The 26,846-nt window shown below is 40.9% G+C and overlaps 1 protein-coding gene across 1 annotated transcript in view; it reads right to left on the bottom strand.

The window, feature by feature from the left end:
- Positions 1 to 18,948: 18,948 nt before the first annotated feature.
- The window catches only part of VCPIP1 (valosin containing protein interacting protein 1), a 456,637-nt gene continuing 448,739 nt past the window's right edge, over positions 18,949 to 26,846 (bottom strand). The window contains exon 3 of the mRNA XM_044067372.1: positions 18,949 to 19,974. Within this exon, the coding sequence (XP_043923307.1) occupies positions 19,100 to 19,974 (875 nt within the window). The 3' untranslated portion in view covers positions 18,949 to 19,099. The remainder of the gene's footprint in view (positions 19,975 to 26,846) is intronic.

The following is a 26,846-nucleotide window of genomic DNA, read 5'->3' on the forward strand; positions in this document are numbered from 1 at the left end:
TAGGTTCTATATACACAACAGGGGCTGGATGCATATTTTAATACTGACACTCCAGTACACCATTAAGGGAATGCTGTTCTCATGACATGCAGTCCTTTGGATGAAATGTTAAACTGAGTTCCTACCTGTCTACACTGGTGGCAATTTACATGACTGTTAATGGTTTAATGGTACTTATGGAAAACAGTAATGTAATTCTCCATGTGTCCTGGCCAAATTTCCCTGACTATGCACAGATACCAACATGGATCTCTCCCCAAAACAGGCCACTGTCCCTGGCTCTGTGGAACAGACACTTTAGCCCTATCTGCCAAGATGACCCACTTCTGACCAACAACCCAAGGTTTGGAGAAACCATCCAGAGAAGGGTGGGAGTGAGTGGCCAATGTCAGCACCTCCATCAGAAGGGTACAGTACTGGCATAGTCCTGTCATAAATGCTCTACCTGACAGATGGCCCCAGACTGAATCATTTGCAACTAGGGATTCTGTGGAATGCAGATCCACCAAGGTGTGGGCATGCACTGCAGATTTTCGTAACCAGTCACTCACACAGGATCCAAAACAAAAATCACTACACTGCAGTTCCAGACAATGAAGGGTATTTAGGAGGTAGATTATAGCTTTAATTTACAATGTTTGCATCTCTCCTCCAGTGTTCTAGGACACCTAGGTCAGAAGAAGGGAATAGGCCAACAGGAAGAAACGGGGGTGGGAGATTAGGGGGGGGGGCAAAAAAAAAGGCAAGACCTAGTGGGTCTAACTCAGTTACAAGAAGTTACAGAAAATGATGCATGCAGTTTCTCAAAGATGTTCAACATTCCCTAGAATACAGCTGCTTCAAAATGAGCTCCCAACCTGTCAGAGATGCAGTCATCATTAATAACAAGGTTGGAAAAGGTGAGACAAAGGGAAGCCAGGCAGGTGTAATTGTGGCAGAAATCTGAAACTAACAGATCTGAAAGGAAATGATGGTTCCACAGACACTGGCAACTCACTGTCCAAAGCAGCATATTTTCATGGAGGTGAGCCAAGGTGATATTGAGGCATAAAACTGCCATCAAACCCAGTTTGAATTCAGTGATCCCTAATATCTTGGTCTCTTTTCTGTGGAAAGAAATGAAAATCAGCACTGAAGTGCATCCATTAGAATTCCAAAGAAAGAAACTCAATACAGAAGATGCTAGAAGAATCATTACCAATTGATGCTTACTTTCCAACAACTGCAACCACAGCACAGGCCAAGCAAGATAAAGTTGCTAACAAGGGGTCCTTAGAGAAGTCACCACAAACCAATCATTCTATTACTGTTTCTGGATGAAAGAGCTAAATTACAAAGATTATTTCCTCAACATCTGACTGGCAATGTTCTTTTTTTTCTTCTGGTTGTTGGTTTTGGATTTTAACTACATAATTCTCAATCTAAATTTGTTTGCTTTGTGGTTTCTCAGAGACAGGTACCCTCTGATTTCTCCACTCAGAGTGGGAACATCTCTACCCAATAGCTTTCAAATGCATATTCCTGTGCCCTTCTTATGTGGATGGTATAAGAGAGAAGGCACATGCTGAGGTGCCAATGAATGTATTCTAGTATACAAAGCACACTAATGTGCCTGATAGTGCTGTGCAGTGCCCAAAGAACACTCATCTGAACATGTTCACTCATTTCTATCCAGACAGTAAAAAGAATGGGAATCCAGTGCTGATGTTGAAGCAGCCCAGACATGCATAGTAACACCTGCATGGAACTGAACAACACATGCCAGAAACTTGGCCTGTGTTTGAGGAAGTGGACCACCAGCCCCAAGATTAGTCCTGGGAGCATAATCCATGGACTCTGCATTATACAGCAGAATGCTACATGCTCAATACTGAAAAAAAGGGTAGAATCTTGTCTAGCTTCCAGGAGACGGTGCTAGTTGGCACCTCTCTATTCAAAACTGTGGTCATTTGAGAAGGGAAAACAGGATACTGACTTCCCTCTCTAGAGGGACAGTTCATTAGATATGAAGGTTTGCTGGCTCTGAGATGGTGAAGTATGAGAAGGACAGAGGTGCTGGCTTGCCATGGATTGATGATCCCTTGCATCACTCCTGCCTTGAGTAATCCTTGAGTCTGTCCATGTAGTGAACACTTCCTGATGTAACAGGCCTGTGCTCAGTAAGGAAGGTGAAGCATTCTTCATGGTGGAGCACACAAGTCATTGAATGAAGAGATGGAATTTGTGGCATCACTTACCCTTGTGTTTAAGGCCAAAGCAGAAAAGGTAGCTACTGTTATAGTCTTATACAGTGATATGGTGACTAAAGTAATACATGACAGCCCACGCTTTTTAGGCAACGAACAGACTATGCAAGTAGGCATAAAGATTGAAATATGTAAGCATATTCCTTTTTCTCAACTGGATGAAGGTACCCATATCTTAAGGATAGCAGCTCACAATAACAAAACTGAATAAGTTTCTAAGAGGGAACGTGTAGGATTACCAAATGTTTACCAACTGCAGACAACCCATCAAAGTAAGACTATTTCAGTTTGTTGGTCTACCCCATCTATTGAGAAGATTCAAATATTTTTTTTTGGGATCCAGCACTTCCTACCACTCTCCCGAGCAAAGGTGTCAGCATCCCTGTCCAACTAAGTCATACTTCTTCCTCTTTTGGAAAGGACTGCTGCATACACAACTGGTCAGTCTTGTTTTCCAGCCCTCCAAGTACCCAAAATAAGAAAAAGGTGTAAATACTCATTAGGAAGGTAGAGAATGAAGTGGTATTATCAAGGATAACTTGTATATGTCAAGATGTTATACTTTGAATACCTTGACTACAACAAGGTCTAAAACAGAAGCATTCCTGAGGCCCTGAAAAGGGCAGCTATCACATATCCAATGATAAAATCCCCACTCTGGAACATACCTCCCAACCATACCGATATACTCATTTTTTTACCGAGTTTTGGGGTCCAAATGAAGGGGTGTCACGATTCCCGAGTGGCACCCCTTCAGTTCCGATTTATTTCCCTTTTGTTTTTGAATTTTTTCAATTTTTCGCTCTGTTGGTGCTAACGTCATCACGTGTGCGATGACATCAGCACCGTCAGGCCGTCTGGCCAGTCGGAATTGAGCTGGAGGAAGCTTTTCAGGCTGGCCGCAAATGCAGCTCTAATATGCAAGAGCGTTACCAGTCCAAAATGCGAGCGGGAAGCAGCAGCTTTATGTAAGCCGGGAATGGAGCCTCAGAAAGCAGCTTTACCGGTCCAAATGCGGAGCCTCAGAAAGCAGCTTTACCAGTCTGAGTGCGAGCGGGAAGCTTTATGTAAGCCAGGAACGAACAATTTAGCTTCAGAATGCCAGCAGGGAACGAACTTCTTTAAGGTAACATGCCAGCAGATAACTAACTTCTTTATGTAAGCCAGGAACTGCAGTGTGTCTGTATTGTATATTGGTGTTGTTTGCTGTACACATTCGTGACTGGTTATAAAGTATAATGAGGTTATATCTACCACCTGTCTTACCTGTTTCATCTGATACCATTCTCCAAAGACCTTAGTGCAACTGTGGAGCAGAATTTAAGTTTCCCATTTGTTGGGTGCTGTTAAAAAAAGTTAGAGACGTTTTCCCTGCTTGACAAAGACAACGGTCTTATATCTAGCTAAACATGTTATACACTGTGAATTTCAGTTTGAACAAATATAGCTGTAAGTCTTGTTCAAGAGGAGACACATTAGTCCTTTACATCAGGTACAACAACTTGTATGAAGTTCAGTTGTGTATTTGTGCATTAATTCTTGCTTTACCTGCTTCATTTCTTCCATAGTACTTAGTGACTCTATATTTTTACGTATATATATATATATTTTGTGTGTAGAAGTAGACTGTTATCATGGAAATGTTCTGAATAGGGCAGTTTTGTCATTATTGGTGCATGTATTTTGCTTCATTGCCTACTGGAAAACTGTTCAAACAATAAACTTAAAATGCAATTGTGTGTGGAAGTAGACTGTTATCATGGAAATGTTCTGAATAGGGCAGTTCATGCATTTTTGTTTCTTTGCCTACTGGAAAATTGTTTAAACAATAAGTGTGCTGTACTATACAAGGAATATAATTTAATAAAGTCAGGAAGGTGCATCAAAGAACGCATGTATGTTTCTTGTTTTGTGTGCAAGCCAGGGGCCTCTGATTTGAAAACAGCCCAAAGGCAATCTTTAACCACCACTGGCCAGATGCATTTTCTTTGGATGTGGTGTGGGTTTCAATGCCATTTCAATTAATGTGATGTGAGTTTCAAGGGCAGAGAAATTTTAATGCCAAAATGAGTACCCCATCATACACAAAAAGCAGTTTAAATAGTAACAGTTAATTAAACCATAAAACGCCGAGGCGCTAGAGAAATAAACTTTTTTTCATTGGCTTGGTTGTTTCATTTTGTGTTGCAGCAATTTGTCTACTCGTTGTTTGCTAAATTTTAATGCCAAGTCGATTTTCATTGTGAGACAGTATTGTTTTGTTTAGCAGATAGCTATTGGTGTTTGTGCATTGTGCTATAGAATGTAAAAAAAAAATAAAATCCAAATAATCATTGCAGAAGTAAAGCAGTATGCACACATTAGTGTTTATGGTTAATGGGGTGAAATAGCCAGGTAATGGTACATTGCAATGGCTGCAGAGGGACTCTGGTGTTATATTTTGGTTCTGTTCTTCAGTTTGCGTTTGAAAGTTGGTATCCCACAATTCCACTGGAGTGGGCGGGGTTGTGTAATCATGTATGCAAACTTTATGTTAATCAGCTTACAGATTTGTACCTCTTTTTCAAGGGCCTTGTCCAGATTTTTGATGTTTCCAGATTGAGAGATATGCTCTGGAATCATAGATAAACTTACTAAGCTGGGCATAAATCCCTCCATCACTTGATGGGTTGCCAACTGGCTTACTGATAGAACCCAGACTGTAAAAGTAGCCGACTCCAAATCCAGCTCCAGACAAGTGGAGTACCTCAGGGTTCAGTCCTGGGACAGCTCTTGTTTGGCATCTACTTCTCTGAAGTACAGGCCAATACTAAGGGACTATGGCTAACAAAGTTTGCAGATGACTGCAAACTGGGAGCCATTACTGAATCCCCAAATTATGTGGATATTCTACAAAAGGGCCTTACAAAAACAGATGCTTGGTGCCAGAGCCATGGGCTCAAGCTTAATGCCAAGAAATGTATAGTTATCCCCTTTGGAAAAAGTACCCATGAATTACCACATAGCTGGCAGTACACTAAACACCGAAAGTGTGACGAGAGACATAGGTGGACAGTCGTCTCACCTTCGATAACCACATCACCACAACAGTCAGGAAATCCTTCTATGTGGCACAACTCATCACTAAGGGCTTTTCATCCAGAAAAAAGGAGGTCATTGTCCCACTGTACTCATCCCTCATTAGACCCATTATAGAGTACAATGCCCAGTTTGGTATACCTCACAAGACATCTGCAACAGCTGGAAAGGCCGCAGAAATACCTCACTAAAAGAATCACAGGCCTAAAGCAGATGCCCTATACTGACAGTCTAAAAAAACTCTAGCTATACTCTGTGGCATATCGTCTACTAAGAGGCGATCTCTGCTTAACATACAAGGCGATGTCAAACCCTGAGCTGTTGGACATGCTCCACTTAAAGAAATCCCAGTCCCTCAGAGCCACACACTCCAGGGATCTAAACCTTGTCATCACAATGAACAAAACATGCTGGAGGGATAAGGTTCCTGACCCACACACTCCCCATACTCTAGAACAGACTGCCCATACATGTCAAGCAGAGTGCCTCCTTGGCGCTCTTCAAAAGGAACCTTGATGATTGGATGGGAGATAGGAAATTCACCCTAGGGATCACATCAGTCGCTCTGCTAGACAAGGGTCCAGGGAAGTAAATATTGTGGGAAGAAATATCCAGGGAATTGTTATGGCTAGGCCTGTATAGGCCCCCTAGGGCCGATAGCCTAGTACCAACCTATGAACCACGAAACAACAGTTTCTGGACTCTATTCTCTAATGCAGAGGCGCAAAGGAAGTTTAATCTGGAAGTTAAAAGCCATTTGGGAACAACTGATCATAAAACAGTACGCTTTACAGTCAAACGAACTACTGGACTCTGCCAAATAAAACAAGGGCCCTGGGCATCCAGAAAATAGACTAAGACAAAATGGGACACTGCCTCATGAGCGCTTATGCAAAAATAAATAAAGGTAGTGTGGATGATTCACAACGATGTGCGCACTTCACCAGAGAAGAAAAAGACCTTTGTTTAAAACCAATGTGGAAATCAGAAAGAAAAAAAGAATATGGTTCTCAAAAGATGTACTAAAATTTAAAAACAGAACCATTTATGAAATATAAAAACAAAACCAATTAAAGCAAGAAAAGGAGGCAGAAATCAAAGGTCTTGACAGAGGAAAAGGCAGAAAATTCAGTTAAGCCCATAAAACATTTCAGATACAAACTGAGCAAAGAAAGACAAAAAAGATGCATCAAAACAAGAAAATAAAGTGGGGTGAGCAGAAAAGGAAGCTGAAAAAAGGAAGGATTACTATGTGTACACTTCATAGTTACAGAGGAGAAGAAAGAAGCATCACTATCTAGTCACAATTAACCAGGAAAATGGAAATTGATCCCACTTCTTTCACAGGTAAATGGTTATAAAGGCATTTCAAAAGCTAAACATAGACAAGATAATGGGACTTACGGGAATCACCCTAAAATCTGATCACAGCAGTAGGAGAAATCATGGAATCAAAATCACTCAAAAGGAGAGAAATTTAAGAGGTGGTCAGTGGAGCATTATACCCAAGGCAGAATGACTTCAAATCGGAAAGCTTATGCCAAACAATTTGTTTATGCAACCCCAAACATAAAAGGGGCTAAATACATAGCCTACTAATATTTTAGCAAAGCACCTGAGATGGCACAACACTTCATCCATCCACAGACCCTTTTCCCCATTTCTACACGTGGTGTCAGGGGATCCACGTCAGATGGCCAAAAGCTCAGTTAACCAAAGACCACATCAACAAGACATCATCGCTGAAAGGATGAATCCCCGACAACGGTAAGTCAATGTAGTATGCAACAGAATACATTCCAGTTTCCGTAATACACTCAGAAACCACATTAAAGCAAGCCCCCCTGCACCCCCCCACATCCCCTACTTAAATATGCCAACTTTGAGATCACACTACAGTGAGGGAATGGGACTAACTCCCAGTCTGCACTAATCACTGTTGTCGGGTATTCGTTCTGTCGGCGAAGTCGTCTCGTTGATGTGGTCGTCGGTTAACTGAGCTTTCATCCATCTGACGTGGACCCGTGTCAGGATATCACTTCAGCAGTGCCAAGCATCTAGAGCCAAGATTTACACGGCTGAGTTGGCTAGCCCCGATACAGTCATTTTTCCACCCCACATGCTCACACAGATGCTCGCACCTATGGCCAATTTAGTGTTCAATCCACCTATTGCATGCCTTCTGAATGTGGGAGGAAACTGGAGCACCCAGAAGAAAACCGGCGCAAGCACATGGACGACATGCAGACTCCACACAGAAGCACATGGACATGCAGACTCTGCACAGAAGGCACCTCAGCCAAGAATCGAACTGGAGAACCTCTTGCTATAAGGCAAGAATGCTTTCCGCTGCACCACTGTGCCGCCCCTGCATTACAGTAGTTCAAAAGCTGGTAGAACATACAAAAGAGTGACCAGACCAAAAGACAGATGGCAATAGTGAAAAGAATTCAAAAGAACAAGTGGAATGTTGATGGTGGCGTATCACAGAGATCAAACACTATGGCCAGTGCAATATGCTTGCAGCCTTTTTATCTGAACATGCAACAACCTTGCTATACAATACGTGGAAGTAAATGGGAGGGACTTGTCAGTGTTGAAAGGACTGGTTTATAACATGTAAGCACAAATTCAGTCTAAAAATGTAAAATCTGAGAAGCTATTTATTTTTTACTTTTTTAATTTATCCTTTGTTGACCAGGTCAATCCCACTAGGCTAATGGGGTCTTTCCAAGGCAGACGTGAGGTGGCATTTATATTACTAGGGAAAAGTTTGGCCAGGGCATCAGGGAACTTCCACTACTCTTTTCGATAGGTGTCATGGGATCTTCTACATCTACCTGAGTTACCACCAACTCAAGCAGATGGGACTTTGGTTTAATGTCTCAAACGAAGAATGGCAATGGCACACTCAGGAATACAGAACCTCCCTTATGTTGTATTGCACTACCTAACCTTATGCACTAAAGGCGAGTGTGCTACTTGTTGCATCACTGACACTGATTACATCTATAATCAGCCAAATAAGTAAACAATTCCAAGGGAAGCAGCTGTAACAAAAGTGAAGAGGTGCTTAAGGATACTAAAAGTTAGCGTGCAATGTGAGGAGGCAGGTGGAATACTGGTATGCAAAGGAAATGGCATCACCAGCAGAATTCAAGAAGTTATTATCTCTCTAGTGGCACAGATGGCAAGACCTCAGCTAAAGTACCATATACAGTTACGAAGACCATGTCTGACCAGGACAAAGATGGGATAAAGGCAGTGCAGAAGATAGCAACAACAATGGTGTATGTATGGGAAGGAAGTCACAACAAAAACAGTTAACTAATTCTAGCAACCAGTGCAGATGGTAGTAAAGTATGAGCCACCCAGAGCATGTGTGCGCTTTTCATATCTCAAGTGGTTACTAACAAATGTCAAAAATACACTTAAATGTAAATATAGGTGCAAATGCATCTGCACTGAAGCTAAATTTACACACATGAAGTGTGAAATAAAAATACAATTACATTTAGAAGTGATGAAACGTTCTTCAAAAGCTCCATCCTGTATTGTATTTTGTGCATTAGCTCCCTGTGTCTTGACAGAAAGCATCTCAGTGTCCTTGAAGTGCTAAGGACTTCATACTCAAAGGAAACCAGAGCCTACCTGAGTAAACACTTAACAAAAAGAATATGAAAACAAACAAAAAAGAAATAAAACATATCAGCCTTAAGGGAAATAAGGAGACCTATTTTTCAGGAAAAGGACTGGGAAAAATACACCCAAGAGATGGCAACATCAAAATCTGTCAAAATTCAAGAATTCATGAGACATACACAAGGCAAGAGAATAATGAAATAATATTGCACTTTTATTATGATTACACAAGTTTATAAAAAAATGAAAGTTATGTACAGTGAATATAAAAAGTGTACACACCCCCTGTTAAAATGCCAGGTTTTTGTGATATAAAAAAATGAGACCACAATAAATCATTTCAAAACTTTTCCCACCTTTAATGTGACCTATAACCTGTACAATTCAATTGAAAAACAAATAAATCTGTTAGGGGAAAAATATAAAAAAATAAAAAAAACGTACACTAAGCTGGATGCATAAGTGTGCACATCCTTAAACTAATACTTTGTTTGAAGCACCTTTTGATTTAATTACAGAATTCAGTTTTTGGGTCTATATTATATCCTCAAACGCTTAAAAAAGCGAACGCTGGTTGATCGAACTTATTTTCGTGAAACTGCAAAATATCGAAGCAGCAGAAACTCGAATTTTTTCCTAGGGAAAGAATTTGGTTGTCCGTTTCTGTTGCTTCGGTATTTTCAGTGTTATGGTGGAAAGTTACCGGTCGGATTCAGGTAAGTGTGCGATTGTGTGGATGTGAGTGTTAGGGTGATTTAGGTGAGTTAGGGTTAGGGCTCGGGTTAGGTGTGTGTGCGATTGAGTGGACATGAGGGTTAGGGCGGATTTAAGTGAGTTAGGGTTAGGGAGCGGGTGAGGTGAGTGTGCGATAGTGACGGACCTTAGGGTTAGGGTTTGGGTTAAGGTAAGTGGGTAGTTAGTGGTGTGTGCATAGTTTAGTGTAGGGTTAGGTATCAGATTTTAGGTGTATGTGTGTGGATTTCTGTTTGTTTGGTGTGCTTGTGTTGTGTGTATGTGTTTTGGATCAGTGATTTTTTTCCCTGGGGAAAAAAATCGCTGATCTGACAGTTCGAGATTGTAAGCTTTCGCTTAAAATAGGTTGATCAATCAGCGTTCGCTTTTTTAAGCGTTCGATGATATAATATAGACCCCAGTTTTCTCGGGTACACACCTGCCATCAATTAGAGAGACTCTGATTAACCCCAAATAAAGTTCAGCTGTCCTAGTAGGATTTTCCTGACATTTACTCAGTTGCCTGCTACAGCAAAAGCCATGGTTCGCAGAGAGCTTACAAAGCATCAAAGGAATCTCATTGTTGAAAGGTATCAGTCAGGAGAAGGGTACAAAAAAATTTCCACAGCATTGGATATACCATAGAACACAGTGAAAACAGTCATCAAAAAATGGAGAAAATATGGGACAATAGTGACGTTGCAAAGAACTGGACGTCCCTCCAAAACTTATGAAAAGACAAGACAAAAACTGGTCACGGAGGCTGCCAAGAGACTACAGCAACACTGAAAGAGTTGCAGGCATTTCTGTCAAGTACTGGTTGTGTACTACATGTGACAACAATATCCCTTATTCTCCACACGTCTGGACTATGGGGTTGGGTTGCAAGACGGAAGCCTTTTCTTACACAGAAAAACATCCAGGCTTGGCTAAAATTTGCAAAATAATACATCAAGTCTCCCAAAAGCATGTGGGAAAATGTGTTATGGTTCGATGAGACCAAGGTTGAACTTTCTGGCCACAATTCCAAAAGGTACAATTGGCACAAAAACAACACTTTGCATCACCAAAAGAACACCATCCCCATGGTGAAGCATGGTGGTGGCAGTATTATGCTTTGGGGTTGCTTTTCTTCAGCTGGAACTGGGGCTTTAGTCAAGGTGGAGGGAATTATGATCAGTTCCAAATACCAGTCACTTTTGGCCCAAAACCTTCAGGCATCTATTAGAAAGCAGAAGATGAAGAGGAATTTCACCTTTCAACACGACAATGACCCCAAGCATACATCCAAATCAACAAAAGAATGGCTTCATCAGAAGAAAATGAAAGTTGTGGAATGGCCCAGCCAAAGCCCAGACCTAAATAGAAATAGAAAATCTGTGGGGTGACCTGAAGAGGGCTGTGCACAACAGATGCCCTTGCAATCTGACAGATTTGGAGTGCTTTTGCAAGGAAGAATGGGCAAATGTTGCCATGTCAAGATGTGCCATGCTGATAGACTTCTACCCAAGAAGGCTGAATGTTGTAACTAAATCAAAAGGTGCTTCAACAAAGTATCAGTTTAAGGGTGTTCACATTTATGCAACAAGCTTATTGTACGTTTTTTATTTTTTATATTTTCCCCTAACAGATTTGTTTGTTTTTCAATTGAATTGTACAGGTTACAGGTCACATTAAAGCTGGGAAAAGTGTGATCTCATTTTTTTATATCACAAAAACCTGGCATTTTAACAGGGGTGTGTACACTTTTTATATCCACTGTACTTACCAAAAAGTTAAACCTTTACGGTCCATTTTGTTCACTTCAATAACAGGTCTGGTATGATGCAGGTGACAGTCATTTGGCATCTTTAAAACTCCAAAGCTGAGCAATTACTCCTTAAACACCTTCCTCCACCTCCCATAATGCTCCACACCTCTCCTACCCAGACCCTTTACATTTGCAAAGCATGAAAAAAATGCTATGTGACCCTATAGGACTCCGAGCATTCCTGCAGATCCCTTCACAGGGGAAATGATAGGAGAGCATGTTGCATCCAAGTTAGTGATAGCTCAACTGGATGTGAAGGATCCCATGCCACATCGAAAAAAGAATAGGGAACTGCCCCAGTGCCCTGGCCAAATTTCCCCTTGTCAGTATGCATACCACTTATGGTCTTCCCCTCGGATGGGGCCACTGGACTACTTGGACTAACCCAGTCAACAAAACTGCAAACAAATATGTGAATGGACAGGGATCATGAAGATAAAGTCTTTTTTCTAATTTACATAATCCAGTCTGCTTACTTCAACAGTACAACTTCTCCTCCTCTTGGGTGGCATCATGACAGAATAACACACAGTATGGTAGCCCCGAAGTTTGACCTGTATCTTAAGATAATAAGCATTTAACAGTCTAGTATGAAAGTATGCTGAGAAGCCTATATTTATGGCTGCACCAATGTCATGAATATAATTTTTGAAAAATGGTACATTCTAGGATTCTGTTATATTATGTGCAACAAAACATAATACACTCTAAAGCAAAAATACATGATCTCTAGGAAAAATAACATACAGGAGTTTCAAAGAAAAATCTGCTAGGACTGGGGCCAAGAAGGGATCCAGACATCCTGCGTACTGTACTATACAGAACATTTTGTTCATCTACATCTATAAACTTTTCTGGTGGAGGGTATTTGGGCAACTGTGAGAATCTAAACCACCCTGAAAGGGTACTTAGGGTACTTGGGCATTACTGTAATTGAAAAAAAAAAAAACATGAAATTAATCTAACAGACCAATAACTGGAGCGAGGCTTACTGGACAGATAGGATGTGATACCACTGATGGATCTATAATTTCTCTAGAAGAAAAGTCCACAGCATGGTAAACCATACTTGCAGCCCAGTGCTGGGCTAAAAGTAAGATCCTGACCTTGTGCTCTTTGTCTTTCTGTAGAAATTTCATTATAAGAGTAAACTATTAAAAAAGCCCTGGAGCCACTACTGGACAACATTTCAGGAAGTCTGCCCCTGTGGGGGAATGATGGAGAAGTACCTACTGAATCTGGAGTTGGTTAGGGGGAGCAAAGATTTTGCAGCAAGGTTTTGCCAGTAGTGGAAGATGGCATCTGCCACTGACTTGATGGACGGACCACTTGTGAGACATCAACAAATAATTCCTCAGCTTGTCCTCTACAAGCTTGGTTTGAAAGGGCATATGCAATACTACCAGAAAGTGGCAAGTCAAAAGAGGCTCAGTTTAACAGCTTCAAGGCTTCTTGACTCAGGAGACATGAATGGATTCTCCTCAGCCTCTTTATGTACTAAACCCTTGTCATATTGCCAGAGTGTTTGGCAATTACACCCTAAGGGAGAAGACCCTTTAAAGCCTACAACACAAGGTCATCTGTAGGACAATGATGTGTAGGGAGGTATCTTCCTTTGACCAATTCTCTTGGATAATCAGCCCTAAATAATGCACCACCTCATCAGGGCAGAAACATCCATGGTGACCATTGCATTTGTTGATAGGGGTCCTCAGACAGTCTGGAAGAAGTGACCACAGAAGATGGTGAAGGCATGCTCACAAAATTCAAATCAGAACAGACATTGGGTCCACATTCAAATACCACTGGATTCAAGTGTTCACTGATAAACCACCTTGTAGTATCAGGCAAAGGAGACTAAGAAAATTATAACCACTACAAGACTCAAAGCCTTGAGGCATGGTGCAGACAGTACTAGAGGAGCTGCTAAGAGGAGACAGATGCTGGATTGAAATTTTGAAGTTCTATTTGGTGGAAAGTTAGCTATGCAAGTGTGTGTGTTCAGCCAGTAACCAACTTACACAGATAGTCCCAAGGGTGCACACACACACACACAGACCTACTGCAAGTCATTAAAACTCATTTGACCGTAGGGAGGACATGCAGACTCTGCACAGAGGGCACTACAGCTGAGAATCGAACTGGAGAACCTCTTGCTGTGAAGCAGCAACACTAACTGCTGCACCTTGAAGCTGCTAGGAGTGATCTAAATTAGGGCTAAATCTTTTCCCTTTTAGTCTCAGATGGGCTGTGACAGCTGCCATACATTTGGTAAATAATTTTGGGGCTGTGATGACATCAAATAGGAGGGCACCAAACTAGTAATGACTAGCCTCCAGCCTGAGGTACAAAAACTTTCTGGTACTCTTGGTTATCTTTATATATAGACACATGCATCCTAAAGTCCAGGAAACACATTCAATGTCCTTTCCATAAACAGGGAAGTACTGACTGCATTGTAGCCATCCACAAAATCCTTTTCAATATGCAGATTTACATTACTACGGTCTAAAATGGGCCTGAGGTCTTTTTAATTTTGGGAACAAAAAAAAAATCTTAAATAGAGTCTAACCCCTCTTGGGTACAGTCAGACCTCTTGGATGCTTTTACTAAAACAGCTGTTACCTGTTTTGGCACCTGTTTCTTCTGACTGAGTGGTCAGGAAGGGGCCAGAAGACAGGCCTCAGAGAAGGTATGAATAGGATGCTGTAACCTCTAGGCACTACTTCCCTGATCTACTTGCACAGCTCCAGGGCCTGATATTAAGTAAAGGATAAGGAGATTTAAACCAGGACCGCTTACAAAATGGGACTGCTGAACAAGTTCATACAGACTCTCCACTGATCGCTCGAGGAGGGACTATGAAACTCCTGATTTTGCAGACTACCTCTACCTTTAGGATGGCATCCATTCTGGAAACCTCCTCAACCATGTTATTTCTTACAAGAGCTCTACACAAATGGGGGCTTGCATACTTTGTTTCATGACCCGCAAGTTTTGCATACTCTTCTGATTTTGAGAGAAGTCTTTACTCCAGCAGCTGTGAGCATCTTCTCTGCTTGCTCAGTGTTTTGCAGCTCCTCTTTCAATTAAGGACTAAGCAATGATAAGACATCATAAAGTGCATTAGTAAAAGGTGCCTTGACGTTGTCTGCAGTGTTGCAGTACCTACACCAAGCATAATAATAATTAATGATGCCTGACGGAGTGCAAAGGCCACTCCCTCGACTGCAATATGCAGAAGTCGCACACTGCAGTGGAGGGAGTGGCAATACGTAAAGCAGTCACATGAAGAGATTCTTAATATTAGCCAAGGCTGTTACCTGACACTGACAGGGGATGGTAAATGGAGAAAGGAGGAGGAGGAAAACAAGGCGCTGAAAGACAGGTGTAGACAGCAGTGACAAGTGATAAAAAGAAAGAACAGAGATGGCCATGCAGGAGCCAACACCACGTGGAGATTAGGAGGAAACTTGATAAGTAGGGGCAATGAGCTAGAGAAAAGGGACTGACAGTGAAAGAGACAGAAGAGTTCTAAATAGCTTATAGAAAGCGTGAGAAAGGGATGAGACAAAGCAAAGGGAGGAAAGCCACCAGATTAGATAGTAAAGAGGGCTGAGATGGTGGAAAAGAAGGGCTATATTTGCACATACAAGTAACACAACGCAAAACATAAGAAGACAGCCATTGCTGTATGAAAAAAAGTGTTTTGGTGACTGGAAATTTAATCAGCAGTGGGATTAAGAGGAACTGCAAAGAAGAAAATGAGGAGAAGGTTTGCTAAATTATGGGACAAAGCAACCAGAAGCACTAAGGGGAATGGATGGGTATAGGCAGTGATAACCTGCAACAGGAGGTATCTGAAGCTGAGGCTAGGGAGGTGCCAGAGAGATGACGTGATAGCATTCTTACATGCGTGAATGGGCGTACCTTTGTTGAAGGTTGTGCGTCAGGGCCAGCAACTCGGCACATAAAAATCTACTGCCAATTACTAGCGGACCAGAGTTCCGCTGTGGCGACTCCTAACTGGGAAAAGCCGAAAGACGCAACACAACAAGAAGTGCCCCCAAGCTAGCAACCAGCAAAATGAAGAATGTCAGACTAGAGAATAAAATTAATATCTGTGGTAATGGACAAAGGAAAAAGGTTTAGGACTGGAACAAAGATGTGAGAAACATGTCAGAGATGGACATTAGGTCTATGTGAGGGATAGGGTTTGTCTTAGCTTAGAAGAGGCAGCAGCACTTACTAGTGTATTGGAAAGATATCTCTCAATGACTATCCTTTTAAGCTAAGACAGAAGAGAGAAGGGGAATGATAGAGAATGAGAAAGAGAGGTGAAAGTAGGTATTCATGTCCCAGCTCTGTGGTTTAAAGGAGTGGAGCCCTGAATGAGACCCAAACAATCTGAGCGGCATGGTCACTGGAGGCGCTAGTGAGGCTGCAGTGGAAAGTAGAAACATTTTGCATGGGAGAGAGGGGAAGGAATTATTTTTGTGATTAGGTATTCTCCTGGCGATGGGGGCATGCAGTGATTACAAAACAAGTTCCACTTGAGCTGACAGACATTACACTGCGCATGATGCCAGCAGCCCTGCCCAGTTAGGGCATTCCAAACATCTGCTACATACATGACAGTAGACATGACCCTATTAGAGACTCATCTCTGCATTTTCCCATCTCCTTTCCAATCTGCCTACAGCCGAAATGTCCCAGCCATAAGGGACAGAACTATGGACACTAGTAATAAAAGTAATAGCAACAGGAAAGTACTGAAGGCCAGCTAGAAGGTATGTAATGGGGTGGAAACAAGTATTCAGGCAGCAGAAAGGAGGAAAAAATAGGAAGCAGAATGTAGCAGAAGTGAAGGCAAGGCTGACTCAAGAGCATAGCCTGATAAGACAAAGAGGAACAGCTGAAAGCATTGATGCATGAGAGAAGGGCGAATTATTGCTGCTATCACAACACCACAGTTCAGTTACAAAATGAGAGTAGCAGGGTCAAGGAGGTTCAAAAGTAGTTACTTGGCAAGAAGTCCAGGGAACCATTCAAGACATTAACCTAATTATCTCAACTACTCCAGAACACTGTCCGCTTAAGTTACTTGTTAACAGAGTCACACAGAATCAAATATAGGCTGATGGATTCAAACCCTGGACTACAGCAAGCAGTTTGTTAACAGCTCAAAGCTTTAATCTTGTGTGGCAAATGGCAGTGATATCCAACACTCCTGCGTGTTTTACTCAATGAAGTACAGTAATATCTCCCAAGAACAGATGTGTCAAATTTCCTGACTGGCAAATGACAATGAACTGCAACCCTTTCTACATTATTACAGATGACTTTGGGTTTAATGTCTAATTCAAAAGGCACCATGACAGATGGACATTTTTCAAGCTACTTAAAAAGGAATGCATGAAATCAAACTTTGCAGACTACAGGCAAGAAAGACTGTAACTATTTAAACCAGGGTTAATAGTTCACAGCCAAACACACAGTTCTGTTTTCTGTTGGACCATGATGTGGTCTTCACTGCTGAATTTCAAAGTCAGCTTTAGTCTTACTATCTTTTCTAATTTATCCAGCAATAATATTAAGCCAAACTTTAGCAACGCTTAAGCTGCAACAAGCTTACTTAATGGCTTACTCGATGAACCCTCATCAGCATCATCATCATGATAAAGCATTCACAGAACTTGAGGCACAAAAGTAACTGTGAAATGGTCAAAACGCCACGAGCACTGATCTGTTCAATAACATTTACCTATGAAATGATGTTACTGTACTCTGATGAGAGAGAAAAATGTGCTATAGGGAGTTAACATGTATGTCTCAATGTACATGCAGTCTGGGTACCATCCAAACACCATTAAAAAAGATGAATGCTCACATTTTGGCATCTGAGATAGCAACTGACATAGGTAAAAAGAAAATATTTAGATACTCAGTTTTTAACAGGATGATGAAACATGATTTTAAAAAGAGGTAGTCGCAATATGTTGTATTCATGTCTTGACAGGTAAGCTGTAAAGGTAGTACCCTTCTAGACAATAACATGCAAAACTCACTAGCAGCAGTATGTGGCAGTGACTACCTATACCTGAAAATGACATACCTGAACAAAGCAGCAAACCTAGGAAAATGCACAGGCTGTTTCGACTCCAACAATCAAAGATAAGCACAAAAAAAAGATTTTCACAAAAGTTAATTTCTGCATTAATTTTAGCTCCCTCCCAACCACTGTTATAATTAGAAATTCTATTTCTGTGTTAAGAAAATATAATAAGCAATTTTCAAAGACTTCTCTATGCAAAGGAGAGAAATAACAAGGCCTCTTCTGGGACTTAAAAGTACACCATCTGGAACACTAATATGGCTTGGTCCAAAACTCATTCTTTCTCAGTACAACTTTGTAGTAGCAAAACTTTACAACGGCATACAGGCAAAGGTACAAAAAAAAAAATAATAAAAATAAATAAATAAATAACTGCCTCAGAAGGGACTTCAACCCAGGCCCTCTTAAAATGGCAATACCAACTGTGTAACCAGCAAATACTTCAAGAAGACCCAGATTCAAATCCCAGAGAAGGTTTTAATAATATGCATAGTAAAACTCCTATTTATGTGGTCATCAGGTTATACTATGAGAAAAGAACATACTGGGCCTAGTCAATAGCACAACTTGCACAGTCAAAACAGTACTCTAAAATGCACGGGCTAAAGTTATTTCAGCTGAGATACTCATGCCACACTCATTTCTGTTTTTGTATACCTCAAAAATAAACTATATCTCTTTGTAACTGTAAAGATCAGCATGAAAATCGTTAAGCAATGGGATCATTCTACACCATTTAAAACTCAGACAATAAATGGAGGAATCACTAAAGGCACACATCAGTTAACAGCTCTAGCAAAATTATTTTTTCAGTCTCTGGTCCTGGTTATATTAATCAGAAATGTAAAGTTTACTATAGAAGCAGCAGTGTGTTCAGTCTTTCCTGACAAGCATATAAATGTGCAAAACAAATGCACTGTTAATACGTGGGGTAAAGCTGGTCTAGTATAAATACATGGTTTATGTATAATAAATGAAATACAGATTTGCTGAAAGGTAATTTTACAATATAGTGAATACAACAAGGAATTTTATACTGTGTGCAGTGAATGCAAGTAAACAGCAGAGCACTACATGACTTTGGTTGAGTTCACATTTCTCTGTCACCCTTCATTGAATACCTGCTATTCATTTTTAAAATGTGGGAGCAATTTTAAGCATTAAGACTATGATGCAGTAAAAATTACATATGTCTTTCCATGAGCCACACTATAGCAGATATTTATCATAGCATTGCAGTGCATGTCCTGATATCAAACTTACATGAATATCAGAGCCAATCAAGGCAGCCATAAAAAGGAGCAAATACCAACCATACACCTTGCTATCATGCAGTGGTACAGATTTAATGACAATTGTATTTCCTTCAACAAAACAAAAACTCTTCCAACCACACTACTGTGGTCCAACCAACAGCAATCTAGTATACAGTCTTTTTGACAGTTTATACCTTTCTAAATTTTTTTTTTTTACTAATTATGGATGATCCATAGGTTCAGCTACATTAATAGCCTCTGCATCTTGGCTGTCCATGTCTTCAGATTCTTCCATAGTTCCTTCCTGTGTTTTAGACACAGCAGCTGAATGGTCAGTGAGCTCTGCTCCAGCCAAAGTATCATCAGGCACAGTTTCCATATGCAAAGGCTCAGGTTCACTAGTTAAATTTGTACCTCCTGCATTCAGGTGGGACTCTTCAGTTCTGGCTGGAGAACTTACAGTCTCCAACTTTTTTGGAGACTGTTCAGGTGGTAAAGACACCTCTGCATTTTGATCCCTCATGTGCTTGTCCACTGAAGCTTGGATAGAGGAAACGATTTCCTGAAACTTTCTCCTTTGAGCTTCAATGACTGTAGGGTCAAGTTGTCTGCTGTCTCTCATTGCTGAAACCCCAGGAGCTATGCGAATAAGCTCACTGCTACTGGCAGCAGATGCAGGTATAGAGGATTCTTTCTCACCTACAGCATTACTTACATCAGTTCCAGTGCTGTGTTTCCTGGGTATTGATGTCCCTCTAGACTTCTGTTCAAGCTGCTGGCTGCCAGATGCAGTCCCCAGAGAATGCCCCTTTCCTTGGAAAGCTGTAACATTAGAAACCTGTTCAGATTTCTTCTTTACAACTCCTCCACTACCAATCTTCAGAACTCCATGAGAAGGACTTCCCTCCCTGCTTCTAGATGTAGATTCTGCTCTCAGCTGATTCAACGCTTCTTTAACCAAATCTTCTACATCAGGACCAATTGGGAAATGTCCTGCTGGATCCATACATAATTCTAACCTGTCTTCTGCAGCATTGTATGCAAAGGTTTTCCCAGTGAGATTGGGAAGTGTGCAGTGCTTGCCATCAACCAAACCTGCAAAGATGAACAAAAATATAGCCATTAAAACAGCTAATCTAAACATGAAAAAACTCAGCAGAACACATGTACACCAGTATCATTTCATTAAGGTGTACAAAACTTACTGTGCTTTATAAACCATGGTAAATTCCTTCTTGTAGTAAGAGACTTGTTGAAAAAAGGAGCAGGGGGTGTGGGTGGGGGGAGACGCAAACAAAAAGACCAAAAGCAAAATGTCTATTTACCATTCACCACACTACTTCAACACCCACTTTATGAAAAGGACAGAAAATAAAGATGATGCACTTGATCAGGTTATGTGGATGACACAATTTTTATGTTTGGGTAGGAAGTATGATACACTGAGCTCCTGGGATCCTGTAATTTTCCTATCTACCTTATGTGTCAGTTAAAATGCTATACTTTTCATAGGCTCTGCTAGGCTATTAGAGTACTGAAGAAAAATAGCACATGTAAAAAGATTAAGACTGCAACTTTATTCTTGTGATCACGTATTTATAACAGAATCATGTTTTCTTAAAATGGCTTTCTAGTCTGAATGTAGTTAAATATCCCACTGGACACAGGGGACTCCACATTAAAAATTAATAATGACATCCTACCTCAATAACTACATCCAGTTTTGATGATCTGGGAAACAGGACAATTAATGAACTGCTTAATAGATTAACAATCGATTATTTTTTTTGCAACCGTGTAACTAATTAAATTAACAGTGGCAAAAAAATAACAAAAAAAATGTGTTTCAACTTCTCACCAACAGATTTTTTTCCACAGATATTGTCTGCAAATGGAAGGGAAAAAGAAAAACATTGGGGCTTCCAACTTTTAACAAAAACAATTGCCTGTTTCTGTGAATACCCTCTAAAGACATCATCAATGCATGAATGTCCTTGCCAAAAGAATACAATGGCAGGTGTATGTAAAACAATTCTATGTGGTTGGTGGGAGTTTTAAAACTAAACTCAGATTTGAAACCTGTTAAAAAAAGAAAAATATGAACTTCTTTTACAAATAAATAAGTGAATAGAAGGCTAAAGATGTTGCTCTTTGTACCAGTAATTTTTTCTTAGATATGCTTAACACCTTCCACTTGTAACTAGCTTGCTTGGATGCTCACTTAACCTTAATGAATTCTACACTCTTCTGCAGCAGTAATGGATCACAGTGGTGACAATACCCAAACAAGTATACAGATTTCATCAATGTAGTATGCAAGACATTCATGACATCTTATATATGAGAAAGGGTATAATGTTAATCAGCACTGTAGTCAAAAACAACTGTGCAACAGCACATATTTCCTAATCCTGGCTTTTGTGCCCCTGCTTAAATGGCAAGGCAACTTTGCTCTGTTATTACTGTAATACAGCACCTCTCTATCCTCCTGAAAGAACAGATGTAGACAAATCGGTACTTTCTTATTATAGCGGCCTCGGCGATAAAGTAATGTAAGCAGTGAACAGGGCAATTATTCCAGTTGCAGGAGAGTCTTCTGCTGTGAACTGCAGTCATCCTGAGAGCAGCTCACCTTATTGTTTGGACATTAAGTAAAAAAGAATACAATCTTCTGTAGGTGCCCGTTTTATGTATATAAGCATTTTTTTTGGAAGCTGAAACATTACTTACAGGTTGTGTGACCTGAAATGTATGTTAAAGGATGAGAGGCAGAAGTTTACACTGCCGTACATGATTAGGGCACAGTTTGACATTCCCTTACAAAGGGGATATAATTTGCATGGAGAGTCTTTTTGCAGTTTTGAAGCTATAGAATGGTAAGCCTACACATCTAAAATGCCATTTAAATACATAGAGGCATGCATGCAGCAAGAAAGAAATCACCGAAGAATCCAAAGCAGAAAAATAATTATACAATTCTTTACCTTTATTATACTAGCAAGTCCTGTATTTTGTAAAGGAAATACTGTTTGTATAACTCAAAAATGTTTACTGTTCAATAGTGTGTTGAGGTCTTTGTTTAGGAAATATTGTATTTACTTATACAAACTGGTGAAGCATCATCTCAGGAGTTTTTCCTCACCATAGCGATTTCACCAAGGCCGTTCTGAATTTAGTGAAGGCTGCTATAATAAGGAAGTACCAACAAATCTGATAGAATGCAGCATTATAAGAGCAATAAGCTCTTGAGATGTCACTAAGTAGGTAGCTACACTGTCTGAAATGTTCCAAACAGACCTGCATATTAGCAGAAGAAAAAGGTTCACTTGAGCGCCCAGTCCTTGTGCCAATACGAGAAACATAATTTAATAAATGGAACCAGATATCAGAAAGAGAAGTAATATTAAATACATTGATAAGAAAACTATTAGACTGATGAGACGGTGTGATGTTTATGCAAGGAAAACTGGAAAGCAATACAGGTAAGATTCCTAAAAATAATACAGAAGTAATGAGCTCTACTGGCTTCATGCATGGATATCATTCTTGCAGGTATCACCTAGGAAACTCTTGTTACAAGCCAGGGTCCGATGTCCAGACAGACACAGAGCAGGGCACCCCTTCCCCTCAGCCAAGGTGGCATCATCTCCACCTCAGATATTCGCATGTATCTTGTATACAAGTGACTGTCCACCTGTGCCATCTTCTACTCTTTCGTATCCCCACATAAGGTAAAGCAGATTGTCAAACTATCTCAGAGTGTCAAGGTCTCATACCATTAGAGAAAATGAAGACCTGGCTAGGGTCTGAGATTCCTACACTTCCTAAAGATCCTGAGTAATAATAAAACTAAAGGGAAACAAGGATACTCAAATAAGGAGGGGAAAGAGAGCAGTGATCCACAGCAGACCCTGACCACCTGTAAAACAGAGGGTATGGAGGGAGAGAATCAAAACAGCAATGGTTACCGTATTCAAAACATCTACAATTTTAGCAAGTTGGTAACATAAATGTACTACATGCTTTGTGTGGGTCACTGCTGCAGTCACTACCTTAGGGAAGATTCTTAAAGCAGACCTCAATATAACCAGGAAGGATGGCTACTAACGACCAGAGTAGGGCAGAATGCCTCTTTTGAGGTAAAGGTGAACAATGCTTTCGCCCTGGAGGCATTGTTCAGTCTGTAATGTGTGGAAAATGTATGGACTGAGGACCAGGAGGTTGCCTCCAGTGTATTATGATCACAATCCCTTTAGCAGTCATAGCTGTGGCTCTAGTAGAGATGGTTCTAATATTCTCTTGTTCAGGCTTATCATGAGTTCTGTGGCAGAAAATAATACAATGGGCTATCCATTTGGAAACACACTGCTCAAAAATAGGCAAAACCATCTAATTTTTTTAAAAATGAAAAACACTATCAACTGAATTGACTTTATAAATGTTCACAATCCTGTCCAAGAAGTACATAAGTTGTCTGTGAGCATCCAACAAGTGGAGGATCCCATTACTATTGGGGGGGGGTTTAGGAAAAACACAGACAAGTGGACAACGTGATCCAGGCCACTTCTATTATGACACTGGGCATGAAAAGAAGGGCCAGTGTGCAGGATAGCCCCATCCTTACTGCAGGTAAGGAAAGGTTCTTTGTATGTTGATGGTTGGAGTTAAGATACCCTCCTGGAAAATGTAAGTGCTATGAAGAATTCTGTTTTTTCAAATAAACACTTCAGGAAAACAGCAGCTGTTGGCTCAATGGACAGAGAGGTTAATTTTTGCAGCATAAAGGTTGAAATCCCAGGCTAGCAGCATTGTCTGCCTTGAGGTGTGGGGGTGGAGTTCTAGGACGATGGATACTGTTCAGAAACTGCTTGACAAGTAGTCTGAAAGACAGAGGGGGATCCAAAGGCAGACAAAAGCCATCTCACCTGTTTGGCATGTAGATTCCTCCTTTGGTAACAGAAGGAAAGCTTCTTTCAGCCTCCTAGCTTCCCTCAGTATTTCTAGAACATCCTTATGATAAAGGTGGTCAAAGGGAATTGCACTCATACCTTTCAAACTGCCAGGATCAGACTGGAGAATTTGGTGTGTATTGGGGAACCTTTACAGTGCATCAGAAAGCTCAAATGCTTTCTGATATACCATGCAGCTGCAGAAGGCAGAAGAACCAATGGTGTCTGGACCAGAAAGGGGCAATCAATATCATTCCTGGCTTATTCTCCTTGACTTTTTGAATAACTACTACAAGAAAGGGGAAATGGAGGAAAAGCGTACAAAAACAGATCTCTCCAATCAGGAAAAGTCATCCACTGCCCAAGTGATTTCATGGTGTGCGCTGGATCACTATTTCCTTAGTTGTCTGCTGTATGCAGAAACAAAGAGGTCTATTAGGAGATATCCCAATTGTTAATAATCCCTACAAAGATACCCCTGTACAGCATCCATTTGTGGGTGTCTGCAGATGTCCTGCTCTCTTGGTTTGCCAACAAGTTCTCCTGTGAGGGGAAGCTAGTTGCCTATAGGAGCACATTGCATGCAAGAACTCTTTACCAGAAATGCATAGCTAACCTGCAAAGTTGGTATGAGCAGCATCCCTCTCATCTATATACAATATCATCAATGTGATATTAGTTATCAAAGTCCGAGCCATCCTCGCAGACCAGACTGATTTACAGGATAACAAAAGCCAGAAATCTCTTTTAGATTTGTGTGTGATAAATACTCTTGCTGAGTCCACCTGCCCTGTACCTTGAGATGCAAGGTGTGGCTTCCCAGGCCTAACCCGAGTCATTTGTAGTCAGGTTTGACTGGGGGTTAGTGGACTGAAGGGCATAACTTCATTCTTTCTTATAAATACCACAAGTTCAGTTCCCTTTTGGCAAAGAGCACTACTGACATCATTTTCAGTGGGTACACCTGCTGGACCCAACAGTTACTCAGAAATATTGAAGTTTTCTCATATAAAGCCTGGTTACTGGAATCATCAGAATGGTGGTGGCCATGTGGCCTAGTACGACCTGGGCCTCTGTGCCAGTTCATCTGTATTTTCTACCATGTTCTAAAACAAGGTGATTAGACAATGGATTTTATCTGTGGGGAAGGCTGTCTTACACAGGCTCTGGGGCATCCATACTCTGATGATGAAGATTTGACTTTTGTATGGTCTGGGGAAATCCTGGCTTGCTCGGGCATGGAAAAGTCTATTCTTCAGCCCTATGTATCTTACCTAAGGTTTGGACATCTACAGTCATCCAGGTATGGATAAATATGAATAACCTTGGTTCTGTGTGAGCTATTACTGAGGCCAAGCATTCTAAAAATACCTTAAGTATAGTAAAACCAAAGAGGCAATGAGGTAAACTGATAATAGAATTGCTTCTATCACAAATCTCAAGAAAGTACAGTTGTGTACACTTACCATAAATGTAGATGTTCGAGTGTATTCACTGTTGCAGTCATTACATTTGGGTAATCCTGCTGGCAGGTTGCCCTCAGCCGGCCTGAATTCCAAAGTCTTGGGTCCTGTATCGGCTGCTGTCGCCCCTTCCCTGACGTCAGGTCATCAGGGGTATAAAAGATGTGGCTGACGACATTTTCTTTAGTTTTTCTTGCCCCAGATGTCAGGTGCCCCCCTAAAAGGGTAGCCAAAAAAAAAAATATATATATATATATATATATATATATATATATATATATATATATAAATACATGCACCAATATAAACTATACCTTCATCTACAAGCAAATACACCACATAGGTTGTATAAATCAGAGAAGGAAAGATAGGTTCAAACAGAAGAAAGAGGGATGGCGGGTGGGTAACCTGGACTGCAACAGTGAATACACTCGAACATCTACATTTATGGTAAGTGTACACAACTGTACTATGTTCTTCGTGTTTCACTGCTGCAGTCATTACATTTGGGTAGAGTCCCAAAGCTAAGTTTGGGAGGCTGGAGCTAAACAGCATTAGGAGCGGCTAAGAGGCCCTGCAGAACTGCAGTGGCAAAGCCTGCCCTGGATTTAGAGTAGAATGGCAGATGATAGTGCTTTGCAAAGGTGTGCACTGAACTCCAAGTAGCAGCCTCTAAAATGTCCTTGGTAGGAACTCCCCTGAGAAAGGCTGCTGAGGTGGCTGCAGCTCTGGTTGAGAGTGGCCTAATGCCCTTAGGTACTGGCTTGCCATGGTGTACATAGCAGAAACAAATGCAGTGGCCTATCCACTTTGAAATAGTCTTCTTTGAGATAGCCTTTCCTTGAGATGCTGCAGCATATGCCACTAGTAATTGCTCTGTCTTTCTGAAAACTTTGGTTCTGTCCAAGTAGAATCCAAGCGGTCTGTGTACGTCCAAAGAATGCAGAATTCTCTCCCCCTTGTTCTGTGGATTTGGGTAAAAGGTTGGCAGGTGAAGAGTTTGGTTGAGAGCCACACTGGACACCACCTTAGGCATAAATGTTGGGTTTGTCCTCGGAGGGACCCTGTCTGGATAAAAAATGATAAAAGGTTCCACAGCCATGAGTGCCTGTAGCTCTGAAACTCGCCTTACAGAAGTTATTGCTAGGAGCAGAGCTGTTTTCCAAGATAAGAACTTTATATCAGCAGTAGCCGCTGGCTCAAAAGGAGGCACGGTGAGTTTTTCCAAGACATAGTTGAGGTCCCATGCAGGCATAGGTGATCTCCTTGCAGGTCTTAAATTTTTGGCTCCCCTGAGGTACTGCTTTAATAAGGGATGAGAAAAGATTGGTGGATCTACATTGTAATGAGCCGAAATGGCAGAGGCATGAATTTTAATAGATGAAAAAGATAGGCCTTTGTCCAGCATCTCAGTTAAGTATTGCAAAATCTGAGGAATATTTGGCACAGCTGTATCAGTTCCTTGTGCCTGGTTCCAAGCACAGAATCTCTTCCATTTTCCAGCATAAGATTTTCTAGTACTAGGCCTTCTAGCTTCCAAAATGACATCCATCAC

This window comes from Protopterus annectens, chromosome 3.part1 (genome assembly GCF_019279795.1).
Source record: "Protopterus annectens isolate FY-2018-M chromosome 3.part1, PAN1.0, whole genome shotgun sequence".
NCBI lineage: Eukaryota > Metazoa > Chordata > Ceratodontiformes > Protopteridae > Protopterus > Protopterus annectens.